Source organism: Pyrus communis, chromosome 15 (genome assembly GCF_041283825.1).
Source record: "Pyrus communis isolate YQ-2024b chromosome 15, ASM4128382v1, whole genome shotgun sequence".
NCBI lineage: Eukaryota > Viridiplantae > Streptophyta > Magnoliopsida > Rosales > Rosaceae > Pyrus > Pyrus communis.
Window position 1 is genome coordinate 256,008 of NC_142579.1, and position 18,713 is coordinate 274,720.

General features: G+C 37.7%; 3 protein-coding genes and 1 long non-coding RNA gene across 12 annotated transcripts; 2 read left to right on the plus strand and 2 right to left on the minus strand.

Annotated features, from left to right (window-relative positions):
- Positions 1-3,721: 3,721 nt before the first annotated feature.
- On the plus strand, positions 3,722-9,009 carry LOC137713977 (PHD finger protein ALFIN-LIKE 7). 4 transcript variants are annotated; one of them, XM_068453347.2, is made up of 5 exons: positions 3,722-4,281; positions 4,400-4,432; positions 5,522-5,750; positions 8,260-8,386; positions 8,516-9,009. In XM_068453347.2, exons 1-5 carry the CDS (start codon positions 4,185-4,187, stop codon positions 8,786-8,788), a joined length of 759 nt encoding a protein of 252 aa, XP_068309448.1. In that variant the 5' UTR covers positions 3,722-4,184; the 3' UTR covers positions 8,789-9,009. The 4 variants fall into 4 exon arrangements, with proteins under 4 accessions (XP_068309448.1, XP_068309440.1, XP_088542829.1 ...); XM_068453339.2 differs by having other exon boundaries at positions 3,813-4,281; positions 8,260-8,389; XM_088686703.1 differs by having other exon boundaries at positions 3,841-4,281; positions 8,260-8,389; positions 8,513-9,009.
- Positions 9,010-9,792: 783 nt separating this feature from the next.
- On the minus strand, positions 9,793-13,149 carry LOC137713944 (heptahelical transmembrane protein 2). Of its 4 annotated transcripts, none has more exons than XM_068453309.2 (4): positions 12,535-13,149; positions 12,179-12,362; positions 11,991-12,074; positions 9,793-10,723 (listed from the first exon to the last, which is right to left on the minus strand). In XM_068453309.2, exons 1-4 carry the CDS (start codon positions 12,762-12,764, stop codon positions 10,019-10,021), a joined length of 1,203 nt encoding a protein of 400 aa, XP_068309410.2. In that variant the 5' UTR covers positions 12,765-13,149; the 3' UTR covers positions 9,793-10,018. The 4 variants fall into 4 exon arrangements, with proteins under 4 accessions (XP_068309410.2, XP_088542827.1, XP_068309424.2 ...); XM_088686701.1 differs by having other exon boundaries at positions 12,206-12,362; positions 12,535-13,144; XM_068453323.2 differs by lacking the exon at positions 11,991-12,074 and having other exon boundaries at positions 12,206-12,362; positions 12,535-13,136.
- Positions 12,234-13,273, plus strand: LOC148690310 (uncharacterized). Its single transcript, XR_015957154.1, has 2 exons — positions 12,234-12,373; positions 12,472-13,273. It is a non-coding gene; the product is annotated as an uncharacterized LOC148690310 (long non-coding RNA).
- A 534-nt stretch (positions 13,274-13,807) lies between these two features.
- LOC137707525 (Pentatricopeptide repeat (PPR) superfamily protein) lies at positions 13,808-18,686 on the minus strand. 3 transcript variants are annotated; one of them, XM_088686699.1, is made up of 4 exons: positions 15,377-18,686; positions 15,188-15,285; positions 15,031-15,105; positions 13,808-14,319 (listed from the first exon to the last, which is right to left on the minus strand). In XM_088686699.1, exon 1 carries the CDS (start codon positions 18,436-18,438, stop codon positions 15,757-15,759), a length of 2,682 nt encoding a protein of 893 aa, XP_088542825.1. In that variant the 5' UTR covers positions 18,439-18,686; the 3' UTR covers positions 13,808-14,319; positions 15,031-15,105; positions 15,188-15,285; positions 15,377-15,756. The 3 variants fall into 3 exon arrangements, with proteins under 3 accessions (XP_088542825.1, XP_088542826.1, XP_088542824.1); XM_088686700.1 differs by lacking the exon at positions 13,808-14,319 and having other exon boundaries at positions 14,905-15,105; positions 15,458-18,686; XM_088686698.1 differs by lacking the exon at positions 13,808-14,319 and having other exon boundaries at positions 14,905-15,105.
- Between the last annotated feature and the right edge of the window lie 27 nt (positions 18,687-18,713).

Consider the following 18,713-nt stretch of genomic DNA (forward strand, 5'->3'; position numbering starts at 1 on the left):
ATTAAATAAAACAAGAAGAAATTACACATAGTCAAGAGAAGCCATAAACCGTACCGTCATAACAAAGAAAAATAAGTACTCATGTTTCAACAGGCTAGATGTCATCCTTAACTTTCAACGGCACACATTGAATGTCACACGTCTATGTAATTCAAAAGACACTATTTACACGTTATTAGACATTATTACTCACCATTTTCCGCCCTTAGTAGTATTTTCCAGCTTTATTAGTATTTTTGCGCCATAAGAACTACATCATCAAAATACATTTTTCTTTTAGTCATTACAGATAATTAGATTGCACTCAATTTATTTAGAGACTGAATTTAAGTTGAAATCTTGTGGAGAGCTTTTTCCCCTAGTCTTTGGGGCTAGTTTTATATTTTCCTTGCATTTGCAAGGTTTTGCTTTTCGTTCCATAGTTGTTTTAGGGTCTTCTCTTTGGTGCTCTTAGTTGATATTGGTAGATCTTGGGCTTGGTATAGAAGCTCTATCATAGAACAAGGCGAAGAGGAGATGCTAATAATCTTGGTGGTTTTGTTTATTGTTCGTGCTTTGGCCATGCTGGTGGATATGAGGCATCTGGACCTTCTTTGGTCTTCCACAATGTTTAAGCGGTTGTTTCCCCTCCTCATAGAGGCGTTTTTCTTATCCCGATTTAACGTGATCTGCCCTCTTTGGGTCTGTCTTTCTACAATATTGGCATTGCATTCAGTAAAGCCTTGTATGAATGCTTGATCGTCTTTGGTGAGTTTGGATAACATGTGAAGGAAATCTTTTGAAATAATTAAGGTGTTATTTGAATAACTCATGCTTTTAACAAAGGTTAGGCAACAAAAGCTAGATCATCATATATTTATAAAACAAAATGATTTTCTCATTATCTTCAAGGCATAACGAATCTAGTTTCTAAAGAGATAAGGGAGTAAAATCATTTAATCAAAATCCACACTTTGGTTCTAAAACCAAACCCTACACCTTGGATAAAATGTCACCAATCAAAGCTTCTCTATACTTTCTTTGAACCATGAAATGATTCTCGAAAAGTCACCCAGGGAGATGAGATCTAAATCTCCACACGTACGCCAAGTTGATTTCCAAAGAAGATGATGAATCTTGAGGAGACAATGATGCTAGCAGCTTCTTCTCAACATTAGTGTCTTAAAGGAAGAGGAGAGATGTTCTCTCTACAAGAATGAAACACTAAAGCCCTAAACAAGGCAAGAGACTTAAAGTCCTTTGTAAAGAGCTTACACTTGAGCGAAAACTCTAGCCTTGCTATGTATGGCCGCCGGTTAAGTGTTATTGAGCATTTTTGGGATGTGTAATTGAAGTTGTCGTGCGCAACAATTTATAAGCTCAATTGGAGTGGAAATTCAAAACTTATTTGAAGGCCCAGTAAGAAATCTTACAGTCATACGATTAATTAATTTTATAACAAGAGTGGAAATATCTTTGGTGAAGGCTCATTCACGAAAGATTTTGCAATTTTTGCTCAACATAAAGTATGATGGCTGATTTTTTTTTTTTTTTTTTTTTAAATAAGACTTGATTACTTGTGTTGTTTATTTATATTTATGTGTTCCATATTGTACGTAAAATCGGATAACCTCATCTGGATGATGTATATTTTTGTTTGAACAAAGTATTAATTGATACTAAACATGTTCTAAATCTTAGTTCACTCCCTAATTCAAGAATATTACGACCTGTTTGATTTGCTACTTAGAAACTCGAACTTAAAAAATATTATTTTTAGTAAAAAGATATGTTTTTATTAGAAAATTTTAAATAAAAACTATCTGGTATAAAAATGAAAATTATTTTTAAATCTTACGAGTTTCCAAAAATAAAAAATAAAAAAATACCTACACCCACAAAGAACTCCCATCGTACCTTTCCTCTTCCCTCAACCTCCCATATTAACCCATTTCTCTTGAACTCTTCCCCTTTGCCACGACCTCCCTTTTTTACTTAGCGCTAATTCACTTACAAGATCCATTGGCACTCACGCACGACCTCATTTCTCCCCTAACTCTGAATCCACCATTAATCTACGAGATCTACACCACATCACCAGATTTAATGATCTTTTTGCATTGACTTGTAAGGGCACAACAACGAAAAGAGCGAGAGAGAGACAGAGGTGTGAGACTGTTTTTTTGGAGTCTCGGATGCAGCATCTGGAGTGCCCGGAGTGGCTAGTAAACTCCGGTGTGGGTGATTCAAACTGGATCAAGTTCACCGGACCAAATTGTCGGACCAAATTTCTCTGGTACGCTCCAAATTGGTAGGCGAGATTCCTTTCATCGAGAAATATCTACTTATCCTCCATGAAAGGAAAACCTAATCAAAACTTGATTAGGGAAATCCCTCGAGTATTTAAAAATTCTTATTGTAACGAGATTGACGTGCGTCTCAAGCAATCATCATCCTAAAAGGAAAAGATTTCCTCTAAGATTCACCTGGTTGACTAAAGATTACTGTTCTTAAAAGTTATAAGGAGTATTCTTTAACTAGTATATATAAACCCCATAGGGTTCATATCAAATGTATCACATATGTTGGAACTAAAATTTTGCACCACTGCTGATCATAAAGAATGCGAGAACGGCCACCTACAGACAAGAACAAACAACCATAGTTAACTAAAGGTGCTGGGTGTGGTACCGCCAAAGGATCTCCGAATGTCAAGTTAGGATAAAATCTTATAACTTAAGTAGTAGGCAAGAGACTGAAGTGTGTGATATGTGTGTTACCATAGATGAGTCCTAGATGAGTGTATTTATAATAGTCGGAAGAGAGTCCTTTCAGGATATAGAATTTGTATTAAATCGAAAGAATCCTAAAGATATTCAGCAAAAACAAATTGCTTCATTTGAGGATTGTAATTACTTGCGAGCGTGCGGCGCACACCAATCTCTAGATTGTATGAATCTCCAAAAATACAAGAAACCAATATGATCCTTAGTTAGATCAGGTTTTTGTATCTTGCAGAGCAAGTATGGTCGATCTCGACGAGGCTTGCTGGTTGGCCTACCATTTTGGAAACCAACTAGATGTGGTGGCATCGTTGATCCGTTTAGCCTTTACTCTAGTCTCAGAAAATTATGATCCCACATCATACTATCGTTCTTGAGCCTACTATCTAAGTTTTAAAGACACTCCTATTGACTTGATCGTTAGAGAAACCTTGACCGGTACCATGCGGGTGCACAGGTTCTTTACGATCTCTACTTTCTTTTGCATGTTAGTGGTGATGGTTCTTAAATCTATATATGGAGGTACGGAAGTTTAATTACAACAAGAGGTAGATCGAATGTATAACTAGATTTTGTACTCTGGGATTTTGTTTGGGTTGGAGGACAATTCCACAACTGAAAGAAAAAAATTAACTGTAAAAACACATTTTTTGTCTTCTCAAAGAAATAGGTTGTTTTTTAGTATCTCATAAGTTTGGACTTTTGAAATAGGCTTACCAAACAAGAATTTTAAATTTGTGGCTGAAAAGCTGTTTTTAACAAGATGGTGTCAAGAGCATACTCGAAGGGCTATATTTTTTTAATCAATTTGAAACCTTTTTTTTCTAGCAAGCAATAGCGATAATATGTTAAATAGTTAGTTATAAGGAGGAAGAAAAAAAGTGAAAATTGAACTCACACCAATGTGGATAAACATGATTAGTTGTTCTCGTTGCGGCAATCTCCGTGTGGAATCAATTGAGAGACAAAAGTTGATGAGTTTCTAAAACGTTATGGACCATTTGTTTGATAAAAATGAAAAGCTGTTTTCGGGAACAAGAAAGTGTTTTCGGAAACATAACCAAACGGGCCCTTACCACCCACCCAAATATGAAATATCAACCCTTCCTTAAATCCTCCCATCCTAATCCGAGTCCGACTCATATATTTATATTTCTCTTCGATTCTGTCTCCGCTTGCTTGCAACACCTTTTTGGCGTCTGAAACAAAATTAAAATTTATTTATCAACAGCAACAAATAATTAGAATTCCCAATTCACCAGACCAGCAAACCCTAATTTCCTAATCAGAAGAAAAAAAATCCAATTCAATTCCAACACCATGTCCCTCTGATTTTCCCGGGCGACCCATTTCTCTCCAATAGGTAGCAGTTGAGATTGAAATTGAGATTGAAGAAATTGAAATTGAGGCAGAGATAGCATAATGGAGGGCATACCGCACCCAATACCTCGAACAGTGGAGGAAGTCTTCAGCGACTTCAGAGGCAGACGCGCCGGCTTGATTAAGGCCCTCACCAATGGTTTGCCCGCTTCTCATTTTTTGTTATTTTAACCTCTTAATTCTTTTGCATCTCTCTCTACTTTCGTATGTGAATTTCCTTTCATGGTTTTACTAAATTTTTTGGTTCATTTTTGTAGACGTTCAGAAATTTTATCAACTGTGCGATCCTGGTGAGTTCTCTTTTCTTTTTCTTTTTTTTACGTTTATGTTCTCTTTCTTTTGAGTAAAGGGACCATCTTTGTGGTTCTTTTCCATTCATATGTTTGTTTGTTGTAATTTCTAACTGTTGAACTTGATTTATAACGTGAATTTGCTGCACCATGAGCATGGATAAAAATACCCAATCATTTCAGCTGTGTTTTGTGCTGTATACCAAAGTAAAATAGATATGAAGTAACTCCTCTTGTGCAGCACTTTAAACACAAAACATCATATGCCCGCTTTCGGTTACTAAAATACCCCATTTTGGTATATAGAGGCTAAGGCACCATTCTTTATAATAAGAAGTTTACTTACCAAAATTAACCTGTTCGACGGTGCATTGAATTTTATGACCTCCGAGACCTATTACACTGGCCTACTGTTGTGGAGCGATGGTGCCAAAGGAAAATGCTATAAATTTCCTGGTTGCTTTAGGTTGTTTGACTTCTTGCTATGGTATTGCAAATGTTCTATAAACTTAAGTCCAAAAGTATGTATTTGAGATTTATCTTGCTTTTTGGGTGGGTTTCTGTATAGATGGAGTACCTACTTTTCAAGTTGATCTCCAATCAGGGAACTAAGTTCATGGCCCGTAAATCAATTATTAGATCATTGGAGGAGAATTTTCCACCTTTGAGGTTGGGGTTCACTGTTATTTTTGTTGTGTTTTTCTCTTTTTTTCATTTGGTTACATTAGCGTAGACATTTAATTTTTCAGTGGATCTTTCTGCGTCATGCTTTCTTATTGGATGCTGAGTAGGAACAAGAATTTTCCTTTTCTTTTGGACCAATTTATGCCCTTTCCTTACCTCATGTATTTGGACTTTGGAGTTATTAAGTATTGATTAAATTAATAAATAAGTTTTGATAATTATCAAGTTTGCCTCTTTTCTTCAAGTTTGAATGAAAATTCATTCTATATTTCTCTTTTAATTTATAGTTGAACACATAACCAAAATAGTATTTGATGGATGTGGAGTCACTTACAAGTTACAACGCGGTTAAAATAGATTGTCTTTCGTTTTGTTTGTTTCTTTTAACATATGTTGTGCTTGCAGAGAAGGAGAACTTGTGTCTATATGGACTACCAAATGAGACATGGGAAGTTAACCTGCCTGTTGAGGAGGTTCCTCCTGAACTTCCCGAGCCAGCATTAGGTATAAACTTTGCTAGGGATGGGATGCAGGAGAAGGACTGGTTGTCACTGGTTGCAGTTCACAGTGATTCATGGTTGCTTGCTGTTGCATTCTATTTTGGTGCACGCTTTGGTTTTGGTAAGAATGAAAGGTACGAACTTGGTTTTCCTCTGTATTTGTATAATCTATATTGTAAAATTTTATTTAAAACAACTCACCTCTTAAACATATCCTATTATCAATTGGGAAATGCACAGGCTGTACTGATGAGTTATCTTCTTTTTGTTATCATATGTAATATTTCTATGTAGCACCTAGTATTGAATATAATTATTCATCCTTAGTTCTTCTTCTGCAAACATATTGAAACTTTGTTTAAAAATTTATCCAAAGTCTGTAGTACAGAGATCACGCTGTTGTTTGGTGTATTGAATTTTATTTCTTAGTTCTTACAGAATGTATTCTACTTTAACAAAAGTTGCTAGAGCCCCAATTTATTATTATTATTATTTTTCCATATTACAACCTCTAATGGCAGTTTTGAAAAGCAGTAGAGAAAAGATTTACCTGCCATATGAAACATTGAGTCAGCACTTTCTGTTGACATATCTATCAACTGAATACTATATGTCTTTTTGGTATCAGGTCCTGCAGGTTGTGGTATCTTATTATTGATGGTTACCTTGCATATGATGTGCTAAGCTGTTTACATATTCTGTATGCATGTTTGAATAAGTTACTTTATCCATGTATGACATTATCTGGCTGGTTAAAGTAAAGAAGTTCAAGAAGTTCTCTTTAAAGCTAATTCATAAATTTAATGCATATACTTATAAAAACCTAGTTTTCTACCTCGTTCTTTTTCTTTCTAGGCTATTCCAAGGAAGATGCTTATCATTTGTTTGCTATCCTCATGGTTTATATAGCCTATCCGTTAAATACTAGCATTTGATTATGTTGAAGAATCAACTAATGCTAGGTATGTAGCAATACTGATAGATTTCTTGCATGGACTGTGTTCAAGCAGATGAAATTGGAGGTCCCTTTCTGCTTTCTAATATTCTGCTCTTTGTTGCACAGGAACATCGTTTAATATAAGATATCTGCATACACTTTAGGTGGTGCTTTTTTCACTTGCACCACTGCAAGGCCTCTTTTAGGCTGCATTGGAAGCCAGGGAATTTCTTTATTGCATGGTCTAGAAAGGTTGCACCGTATTCCTTGGCCTAATTAAGTATTCCTGGTTGTAGTAGGTGAAAAATTATGTTCGTGGAGCAATCAGCTGCCTCTTTTGCCCCTTTTGATTCAGGATGCTAAAAGGGTTTTAACAATCGATAATTGGAATTTTCAAACAACCCTTCTGCAGTTCTGCAACCAAACTGCTTAGAATAAGCCTCAATGTCCTTTCATTTATGAAGGCTTCTATCTTTTTTCTTTTAGTAATTTTCAAGGCTTTCCTGTCTTCATATCTAAGTAGCTCACCTTTAGGCCATGATCTACCTGCATTAGACGAGTGCTGACATGCGAGAATGATAGACGAATTGAGAAGAGATAGTTATGGTATTTTTATCTGTACCTGATGACATTTATGGTTTTTTCTTCTGTTGAGAAGAGATTTAATTTCTTATGATATAGGAAAGAGTAATGCTATGTAGATCAACATTTTAGGCCAAATTTACAAGCAATGTAATGTGTCACCAATAGGAAATAAGCACGTTAATCAACACTTAAGTAATAATCCAATCGTCAACAACCACAATGGTCTATGAAATTTGGTCTAAATACTTGGTCTCCCTAGCATTACCCTATAGGAAATTGGTGGCTGGGATTCAATTTGGCTTGACCTTCTCAGAGACCACTGTCTGAGAAATTTCATTGCTTGGCTACCTGAAAATCCTTAAATTACAATTGTTTTACGATATCTCGAGATATACGAGCGTGTGTGTGTGTGTGTGTGTGTGTGTGTGTGTGTAGATGTGTATGTATAGGTATGTATTCCTGTATGTGCAGGGAACTTGGGGGTTTAGTTAATTTGTGTAACTATATCGATACTGATTTCAGATAATCTTACTCCGTATACTTCCAATCAATTTTCCTCATTTTTTGGCTGACTGTCATTGAATATTCTTCTGGATACCTTACAGGCCTAGCCTTGAATCTTGTCTGAATAGTGAAGACACATAGTTTGATGTCTGCATTGTTATTTACCTTATCATACATCTGTGATGTTTGGCTATTGTCTACAATCATGTTTGCTTGGTGATTATGGGTATTCTGAAGATATCCTGGAGATTGAGAATGCCATAAAGAAATGTTGTGCAAACTTCTTTTTCTTGGGTCGGTGGTGTGGGAACTGATTGCAGATGAATAAATTATTGAGATTAAAGTTGACTTGCAAAATTATAATGTCAACTTAATAATTTTATGATTAATAGTTTCAATTCAGTACCAGTTGTATCTAATCCCTAAGGTGTTGGACGAGTGGATTTCTTTGTTATTGATGGGGTTGAGAATGTCAGAGTAGAGCCGTTCATGCTGTAGGATAAGGAAATATACCCTTTCTGCAAAAGCCAAGTGATAGGAGCTAAGTTTGTCTGAAGCTTTAGTGGATAATATCATATGAAGGTGGTTCTAATTTCATTTGGCTTTGAAACTTGCAGGAAGAGGCTTTTTCAGATGATAAATGATCTCCCCACCATATTTGAAGTTGTGACAGGAAATGCTAAGCAACCAAAAGACCAGTCTACTCCTCCCAACAACAGTAGCAAGAACAGATCCAGTGGAAAGGTGGTAAGCAGTGGACTAGTTTGCATGATATGATTTTGATTTTCTGTTTATACATCTTCCTTCTTTAGCCTTTGTTTTCACGTTATAATTAATCCTAGCTCTTTCTTTGTTGGTGCTGCCTTTAAGCAGTCTCGGCAGTCTGAGCCCCTGCAGAGCAAAGGAGTGAAAATGTCTCCGCTGCCCAAAGAGGAGGATGAAAGCGGGGAAGAAGAAGAAGATGATGAACAAGGTGCGACTTGCGGGGCATGTGGAGACAATTATGGGGCTGATGAGTTCTGGATTTGCTGTGATGTGTGCGAAAGATGGTTCCATGGAAAATGTGTAAAGATTACACCCGCAAAGGCTGAGCATATCAAGCAGTACAAGTGCCCAAGTTGCAGTAGCAAGAGGGCTAGAGTTTAAATGTAGGTTCCGAATGTGGAGAAGAAACACCAATCAAAGAAAGCAGATGAGGGTTTACAACTATCATTACAATTTGGAGTAAAACAGAGTCAGTTGTCTATCTTAGTTGATGAATTTGAATGATTGCAAATGGGATTCTTCTAAGTTTTGCTACTCCTTGCTATTGTTCTGTCAAATTTTCTCAGGAATTTGTTTCTAATATGAATAGTAAGCTATAAATATGTCCGTGCAGTCTCCTGGTTTGATGTTTGATGCATTTAGTGGACGTGTTTATTTATGCATGATTACGTGCTGTTTGCAGTGCAGCTTACATGCTTTGTTGTCCTTGCTGTCTTCTAATTTTCTTGGCTAGTTTTATGTTTTAGTAGTACTAGTACAATAACGTGTTTTATAAGAAAGCACAGATGTTGAGCGAGTTCTTTGTGCAGTCGTGGAGTAACTGTGAATGCTGCTTTTCGGGTAAGTTTCTCCAAGAAATCTAGTTGTGCTGGAAGATTTGGCTTGGTTACTGATGTACCAAAGTTTGGGGAATGAGTGGATGTGCCACATTTGTATCATGTTATTAAGAAATTGCTGTGCTGAGTCGGGAGTGAAGGCTTTGGTTGTTACAAACAAGAGGTGCTCCAACGTAAGGATCTCCTAGTGTGGCTGGAAAGGTCAGTCTTTGATTATGCAGTTTCTCTTGATTGAGCAAGTAATGAGCAAGCGCAGATGCATGCTTCTCCCCTTCTGACTGAGTAAGGCGGGGTGGGGGTGGGGCTCTACACTGAATCACGGATGAACTGAAGAGAGGTTTTTCGTTTACCAAAGTAAAAAGAGACTCTGACTCGGTTTCTTTTATTTTGTTTCTTTTGAAGTTGTGTGATGATGAAAGGTATCTCTGTCTTTGCACAATTCAGAACATAGGACTCTGTCTGATGCAGTTCAAAATCGCACATAGGACTGTGTCTGAGATGCAGTTCAAATGTAACACCAACACTTTTGCATGCTGTACTCAGGTACTATTTAATTAATTCGCATGCACCACTCGATCGCATTCATTCCATAATGTAAGTACAATCAGTCAATCAATTATGGATGTTAAAAGTAAGTACAACATTTTCGAGTAAACATGCGTTGCGTGCAGCCATTCTCTTACTAATACGCAAAGCTAAACAAACTAATACAAACCCTCGTGTGGTGCCACAACGGCTGTACCCCTCACCAGTACGTTGCCAGCGTAAATGCCGCCTAATATGAACACGTTGGTGATCCTCGGCGAAAATCCATAACAACCAGGGTAGCAGCGCTATGTGCAAGTGCGCCTAGCACAACAAGGATGTGGAAGATCTGATGGCTGTGCCCTACAACATCAAACTTGCCCGGCTTCCACCGTTCTGGTATCCTAATCACATAGAATGCTGCTCCTGAAGCATATAAAATGGCCATAGCAAGTTCATAAGCCAAAGCAATGATTATATGTTGATGGCCCCAATTGATAACTAGGGCATGAAACACAGGAATGACTCCGGAGAAGCCCATCGAGAGGAAAAGGGTAGCCCTAAAAGAGCGGAAACGGGGTGCAGAGAGACTAGAGGAAAGAAGGGTAACGATGACAAGGATCCCGAGCAGAGATATGGAAGAAAGGTAGAAAAGGCGAGAGTAAGGGTTGCAGGAGAAGGCATAGTAAATGGGAGCAAAGAAAGAAGAGACGATCATAAGAGAGATGCCGGCATAGTCTAGGCGCCAGAAGAAAAAATTGAAGCGTTTAGAGTGACAAGCGAAGAGGTGGGAAAGGGAGCTGCAAACCAAGCATCCCATAGCCCCACTTAGGAACACAAACCACGGCCACATTGGAAGTAGAATACCATCGTAATCAACTTCTTGGTTCGCACTCGCATTCCCATTTGCATGAATGATTGATGATGCATATCTCTCTGAGTCCTGCCTCCCAAACTACAGAAAGACCACACATATAAGCACATGTTTAAGCGCTTTTAAATAACTTATGCAATTTCAGGAAGCACTAATAATGAATTTAACCTTGGTCAATTTGACTTTTTTTTTTTTTTTTGTCTAATATTCTAGTTAACCAAGGGTACATTTATTTTTGTCTTCTTTTACAAAATATGATTAATTAGAAAAGCAATAATAATGAATTTAAAAAAGAACAATACGATAATTGTAAACTAGTTCATTTTAGGTTATTTCGGTATTTACCATTTTGATCTGCTAATACTGATTGTATTTGTATGCACTCTAGCATGCGGTACTTCCCTTCATAAATATAAGTAAAAGGTTTGAGATTTGAAGTCTACTAAACCCAAATAATGCTTCCTATTTATTTCTCTTTATCTATATATAAAGCCTGAGGCCCAATTTGGGGTCACGGGTTCGACAAAAATAATAGGATCAAATTGCCTCTCAACCAAAAAAATCCAAAAGTAACTCGATATAATATATCAAGTAATGCAGGGGTAATATGGTAATTTGGTAGTTTGGCTAGCATAAAATCTAATATAAGTTTAAGTGTGAAGAGAGAGAAAAAATAAAAAAATGGAAGGATGAAACTTGATGGTGCCCACGTGAAGAGGAAAGAAAAATATAATAAAAAATAAGGAAAATCATGAATATTGTGTTCAAAACATCTTAAGATAAATGTACTACCGATTATAAAATAAAAAAAATCTTTCACACGCAAATAATAATGTTAAACAAGCTATCAAATGTTTTTTTTTTTTAATAAACGAAATTATCTATACCAAGGAGAAGGTAGACTTAACCTCACAATGGACTAACAATAATGTAATTTTATCGGTTGTTTATCAAATATTATTTTCTTTATAAAAAATATCTTTTGCACGGATAATAATGTGATTAAATTAATTGTCAAATATTTTTTTTTTTTTTAACAAACGATATTATATACGGGGAAGGGGGTGAGCGTATTCTCATAATGAGTTAGCAATAATGTAATTCAATCAATTGTTTATTAAATATTATTTTCTTTATTCTTAATTTAATTATATAGAAAGGTTTATGAGAGATTTCTTCTAACAAGATTTAATAAATAGATTTAAAACGTGTAAATTATGCATAACATGACATGATTCAAAAAATGTCTTATGCACGGGCGTGAGCATGTGCATAGTTTATTGAATAAGAAAGCAGAAAACAAATGGAAGCGTATAGAAAAACCCAAAATAAAAACTTATGTACGCACAAGCAAGGGGACAGACTTTGTGAGACCCACGCCACACGTAGTATTGATCATTTTGATTCCGTGGTCGAGTAAAGTTATTCCCACCTTCACTTTCCAAAAATATAAATAAAATAAAATATAAAAAAAAGTTATTCCCAACTCCCGAAAACAAATGTTAAATAATATTTAAAAAGAAAAAAGAGACTGACCGGCGAACGAGGAAGAAATGCATTTACATTGTGCGAGGAGGAGGAGACATTGATCAAGGGACCAGGAACCGCAACAGCCCTGCCATATTTACCCACCAAACAGAAAGCAGCAACAGTGAGTGAGTCGTTGTCCGTCAAGGTGATGAGAGTCAGTCCCAGGAATATGAAGAACCCCACCAAGTGGCTGCAGCACAAGTAATTATAAGTAGGCCAATTTCTTAATTAATTCAATATGATGACTAATTTGCAGGTAGTTGGGCAGAATTAACTAAGTAATTGAGTTAATTGAATAGAGGATTATGACGATACATAAATGAGGGAAAATGAATGGAGGAGGGAGAGAGATGCGTACGTACGTCCAGATGTTGAGGGTTTCGTTGTGGAAGGCAAAGACGCTGAACAAGAGATCCTTCAAGGGCCACTCGCATCTGTAATAGTCCAATATGTACTCGTTGTCTTTCATGTAGGGCGGAAGCTCTTCCAACTTTCTCAACGTCGTCGTCTCCGTCGTCGTCTTCTTCTTCTTCCTGCTATTACTTGTGCTACTACTACCCCACCACTCCATTCGCTTTCCGTGATTGCACATGAAAGCGCACCCACTCTCTGTCTCTCTCTTTTTTCTTCTTGTTCCAATATCGTATTTCGTGTCTGGCCTCTCCCTCTCTCTCTCTCTTTCTTGTCCGATTTATATACGGATTGGACGGAATTGGATCTCATCGGGATTAGACGGATAGGATCCCTTTCCGGATTATACGCCTCCAATTAATTTTTCACTTTTCTTTTGTAAAAGGGTGTTAAGTAAAGAGTAAGCAAGTGGGTGGGCTGCTTTCTTACGTGTTACTTGGCTGGTTGGACTTTGAATTCAAACTAAATCAAAGTCAAAGGAGTTGAGCTAGCTCTGCTGCCCTACCCTCTAACTTTGCAAAAAACGTGGAATTACCTGGAAATCTTTCTGTCTATTATTATTATTTCTTATATTTTATTTTATTTATTCCATTTCGCATCAAATATTATTCAAATTTGGTGCAAGGCGGAGAAATCTACTTTGGGTGATCATGACTCATGAGCATACATATACATATGATATTGAAGCCATTTTTCTTTCTTGGTTGCGTGCTAACAAATATATACACCCAAATGACAAGTTTATTTTCCTCATTCAACACAACTTTCAAATGCATTTGGGTTCTAAGGAGCGATGTTAGAAAGTTAGTTCACGGGAACACAACTATGCGGTGATGGATATAGGTAATGAAGAAAGAGAGAAATCACATATAAGAGGGCAGTGCAACATTTCTGAAATAGCATCAGCACACTGCTTCCAGCAACATCCGGAAAAGCACATCTGCTGAGACTTGATCATAATTTTAAATCAGATAGATTGAACCTTAGGCAACAACAGAGAGACCATTACAAATGATAGACACTCCTGTTGTGTATAATTATGGAGACTTTCTTATTATTCCCGACTCACGACAGAAAAAGAAATAATTTCGTCTTTCCTTCCCTGGTACCGTGAATTTAACTTCCTTCTGGATCTTAGGTATGGGTGTCAGAACATTACATGACCAACCAGCCAAGAGCCAATGCATTTCCAAGGAGGGCAGGGCAAGGCAAGAGAGCAAAACATGTCTAAAGCATAAAGTTTCATTCACTTTACAATCCTTGTTTTAACATTGTTCATCCAATTCAAAACAGTATCCATCCATCTCAATTCTCAAGGGATATGATTAAAAAGCATTGTACACTCTAAAGGCAATCTAATACATGGTATTCACAACTAGTTGGACAACTTACTTGGTATCAAAGCTTCTCTCCTAAATCATAAAAGTTCCCCAATTAGGTTGCTGAGAATGAGAGTGCAGTAATCTACCTGTACAATGCAATAGGCTGGCCTAAAAGCCAAAGATATTGCTCTGGCATGTTGCCATGTTGGCATAGTTGCCCAGAGCATTAGCAATTTGGTATGTCCTCATTAGCATGAAAATGACAAATTAACAAAACCCATTACCAATAGTCTCCGCAAGAACATACCCTATCACTGCAACAGTGGAACCTGTTAATATCCCTCATATTGATAGCTGCATGCCAATCCCAGCACACCCTCAGATTCTTAACCACCCTAATCACTGCCTCTGCATCTGTACCAAGAAGGTGAGTATTCTGTTTACTTAGTAGCTGAGTATTTTCTTAGTTACTATAACTAGGATTCTTGTAAGAGGAGAAAGGCTATTATTGTACAGTCATTTCTGAAATAGAAGGTTACTTTTACTGTACAATTGAGAAACAAGTAGAGAGGGTCTAACAAGTAGTATAAGAAAAAAGTTAAAGATCAGTAGTGGTATATTGAGGTCAAAATTTCATTACGTCCGACTATTAACATGTATTCAATATTTTCAAACAGTGCAAGTGGCCCCTTACCATAGTGGTGGAAAGGTGTTGAGCCCTTACACGAAGGCATGGGTTCAAACCTCGTCGGCAGCTAATCTAACACCTAATCTAACAAAATCTATCGTTTGACCAAAAAAAATTCAAACAGTGATATGTCAAGATAAGTAGCACCGCCTAAACCATAATCCATAAGGAACTCATCAAACACATAGTACACAATGTAATTGGCTGACCTAACAACGGAAGATATTGCTTTGGCATGCTGGCCTAGTTGCACAAACATATAAAAGAGCATTGTCATCTGGTAGACTTGGAATTAACAACAAAAGCCGTAGTTAAAGATGATAAAGCATTTGAATTCATATTCCATTCATACACAGGCAAATGTACATGAAGATGAGAATTTGATGATCAAATGGGGAATATAGGGAGATAACAACATGGTATCCAACAAGACTTACCCTCATCCTGCCCTTCCCTCAAGCCAAAAGAATCACCGATACGTTTTTCTCTTTCACTAGTCTAGCCTCTGCTTTCTGCATTATCAAAATCATCATCTCCATAACTGAATTGTAAATAATAATTGAACAGAAAGAAAGGTAAATTTGAAGATTTTACATCATTATTGGCGACCTTCGCAGAGAAACAAGTGAAGGTTGAGATTGCAATTCTAGCTACCTTAGCCTTGTGCCTGAAACTGAAGCTGAAATGATGGCCTGAGACAAGATAAACATAGGTAATTAAGCAAACAATGTTTTATTTTGAATTGAATGATATGAAAAGAGAAGAGCTTTGGTGTTGACTTGCCTGCAAGTCTAATGCTAGAATTTGAAAGTGCTAGAATTCGGAGGTTATAACTTGAAAAGTCTGTGTGTGAAGAATACTCACTGGTCCAACCCAAGAACACAAGGCACCATCTCAACCTTGACAACTCAGAGCTGACACTGAGATCCAAATTCCAAATTCTTTGTACCTTTGCAGCTGTTTTTATTCTAAATTCCAACAGATGAGGAGTCTAAATATTCCGTGAACTTGAAGACAAAACACCACCGATCCAGTTGTATATATTTCTTATTTGTCCTTCAGTATTTTAAGGCTAATAAATGCTTCTTTGGTGAGAAATAACACAGAGGAGCAGCTATGACACATCGTATGTTTAAGTTTAATATCTTACCCTCACCCTTCATTCAATGCTTTGAACCAAACTGGAGTATGTAATTAACAAGGTTATGCTGCACTCCCACCTTGATCAGTTGACTCAAAAGCTTCACAGATTCTTCCAAATTTCCTTGCTTATAAAGACCATTGATCAATGCAGAGTAAGTGATAACAGAGGGAGCAATCCCTTGTCGAATCATCTCGTTCCAAAATTTAAACGCTTCCACAGTATTTCCAATTCTGCAGTATCCACCAATCATTATATTGTAGGTAACATCATTAGGAACTAACTTCTTTCGGTAAAGTTTACGGAAAAGCCTCTGTGCTCTATCCAAATTTCCCGATTTGGACAAGCCATTTATAAGAGCATTATATGTGGTAATGTTAGGAACAAGATCCCTCTTCAGCATTTCATCTCGTAAGTTGAAAGCCTCAGTCACATTACCAGCAGCAGCAGTGGCATTGATTAGGGTGCAATATGTAAAATTGTCTGGAGAAATACCATTGAGCAATAACGACGATATTAACCTCCTTGCATCAGCAACTTTCCCTGATCTGCAGAGCCCCAAGATAGCAATATTGTATACAACCGGGTTGGTCAGAGAGAAACTTTCAGCACTTTCATCAAGAGAATCTGCAAATTTTTGAATTTCTTGATTTCTACTACCAACTTTGCAAAGCTTCGAAAAACATTGCTGATCTGAAAAAAAATCAAAATCCAATAGCTTCTGCAACAGACTATTTCCTTCATCAATCCTACCAAGCCTATACAGAGTACTGACAACTTTGCTGCAAATAATTAAATTGGTGGTGAACCCTTTGTCAATCATCTCAAAATATGAACTCAAAGCTTTATCCAGCATCCCTTCATTGCACCAACCAGTGATCAGGGCTCCATATGTAACAATATCCGAGGTTAATCCCCTTGTCTGCATCTCAGCAAGAAGACCATTCACTTTACTTAATTTCCTGGACATAAAGACACCATTGATGAGAGAATTGTACATTTCAATGGAAGGAAGTATTGCTTGCCCTTCCATCAAACTCTTAACTTTGAAAGCTTCTTCAACGTTCCCAATTTTACAGTACCCATCACTCAGGGTTCTATAAGTCATCTCATCAGGTAAACATCCTAGCCCCTTCATCTTTTCGAAAAACTCTCCTGCTTCAACCATTTTTCCCATCTTGCATAACCCATTAATCATTGTATTGAAAGCAAACTTACTTTTGGTAAAACCCTTTGCTAGAATATCTTTCCACAGAGTTATAGCCCCATCAAGATCTTCCTTCTTCAAAACCACATCAAGCAGAGAACAATAGCTAACCTCATCAGGAGCCAACCCTCTTTTCAACATTAGATGCCAAAGATGCAAGGCATCATCAAAAGCACCCGCTTGACATAAACCCTTGAGAAGCGTATTATAAGTTATAACAGTGTGATGGATTCCTTCCTGAAGCATCTCATCAAAAAGCTTCAATGCATCACTTGTCTGACCTTTCTTACAATACCCATCCATAAGGGTATTATAACTATAAGAATCAGGGTTTAAGTTCCAATATCTCATCCGCAACAACACTCCCTCCGCGTCACGAACTTGACCGACCTTGCAGTACCCATTGATCAAGGAGTTACAAATGAAAATATTCATACTTAAACCCATGGTCAACATCTCATCCCGAATCCTAATAGCATCATCCATTCTGCCAGCTTTACAATACCCATCTAACAAGACGCCATAAGCACGTTCATCCACAACCACAAACTTGTCCCCCTCCTCCTTCATACCTCGAAGCACCTTCTCCGCTTCCTCCATCTTACACCGCTTGCAGTAACCCTTAATCAACAGTGTATAACTCACTACATTTCTCTCAATTCCTTTCTCAGACATCAACCCCAACACCAATCGGGCTCCTTCAACATCTCCCGAACTGATGTACCCATTAATCAGACTATTATAAGTCACCACATTTAATTCAAAACCCAAACTTTCCATCTCTTTGACAAACTCCGCCGCTCTACTGAGCCTCCCTTCCTTACAATACGCATTCACCATTATCGAACAGGTATAAACATCGGGAACAATCCCCAACCTATTTATCTGCTCATAAACAAGCAATGCATTGAAACATTCACCGTTTCTGACCAAATTACTCAACAAAGAATTACAAGACCTCAGACTAGGAACTCGACCGCACTTACCCATATTATCAAACACATGAAGTGCATACTTGGTCATGCCCTTCTCAGCAAACACCTTGAGAACCATATCGAAAACCGTTGGCGAAAACGTAAATTCCCTGTAAACGCGAACAAGCTCATCCCAGACCACGAATGCTGAACAATGGTTGCTGCAGAGACGGACCAATTCGTTCAAATACGCTCTGGTTTGGTCGTGCATTCGAGCTCTGGACAAGATATGAACAATCATACAGTAAGACTTGAGGTTGGGCCTGAACTTGTGCTGCTTGGAAGCCAATTTGAAAAAGGCTAAGCAGGCGGCAGGGTTGAGCTTCAGTTGGCGGAGGACGGTGCTGAGGAGGCGGTCGGAGAAGTCAAAGGAGAGCTGGTGAAGGGCGTCGTAGCGCTGGAGGAGGAGGAGGCGGGATATGCGGTCGTGTAACTGGGGGCGGGTGAGCTTGTACTCGTCCCGGAGCTTCCAGTGGGGTGTTCGGGACACGTGGAGGGACCTGCGCGCGAAGTAGCAGATCATTTGGTTCGGCTGAGGACGGAGTAGTCTGGCGATGGCAAGTTCACTCCCTAATCGCTCCCCGGCGTTTCATTTGAATTCAGTTTCTTAAATGAAACGGGTAGGTTGAAATCTTTGATTTTATTGTTTGGTTGGGACTTTTAATATTTAATTTTATATAACACTAATAATTTACTCTAAATTCACAACTAAGGAAAAGGAGATCGATCTCGGGTGCAAAGGGACAGGGCAATGCCACTCTGATCGTCGACATCTCTTGGCAGACGGTATTATTATTC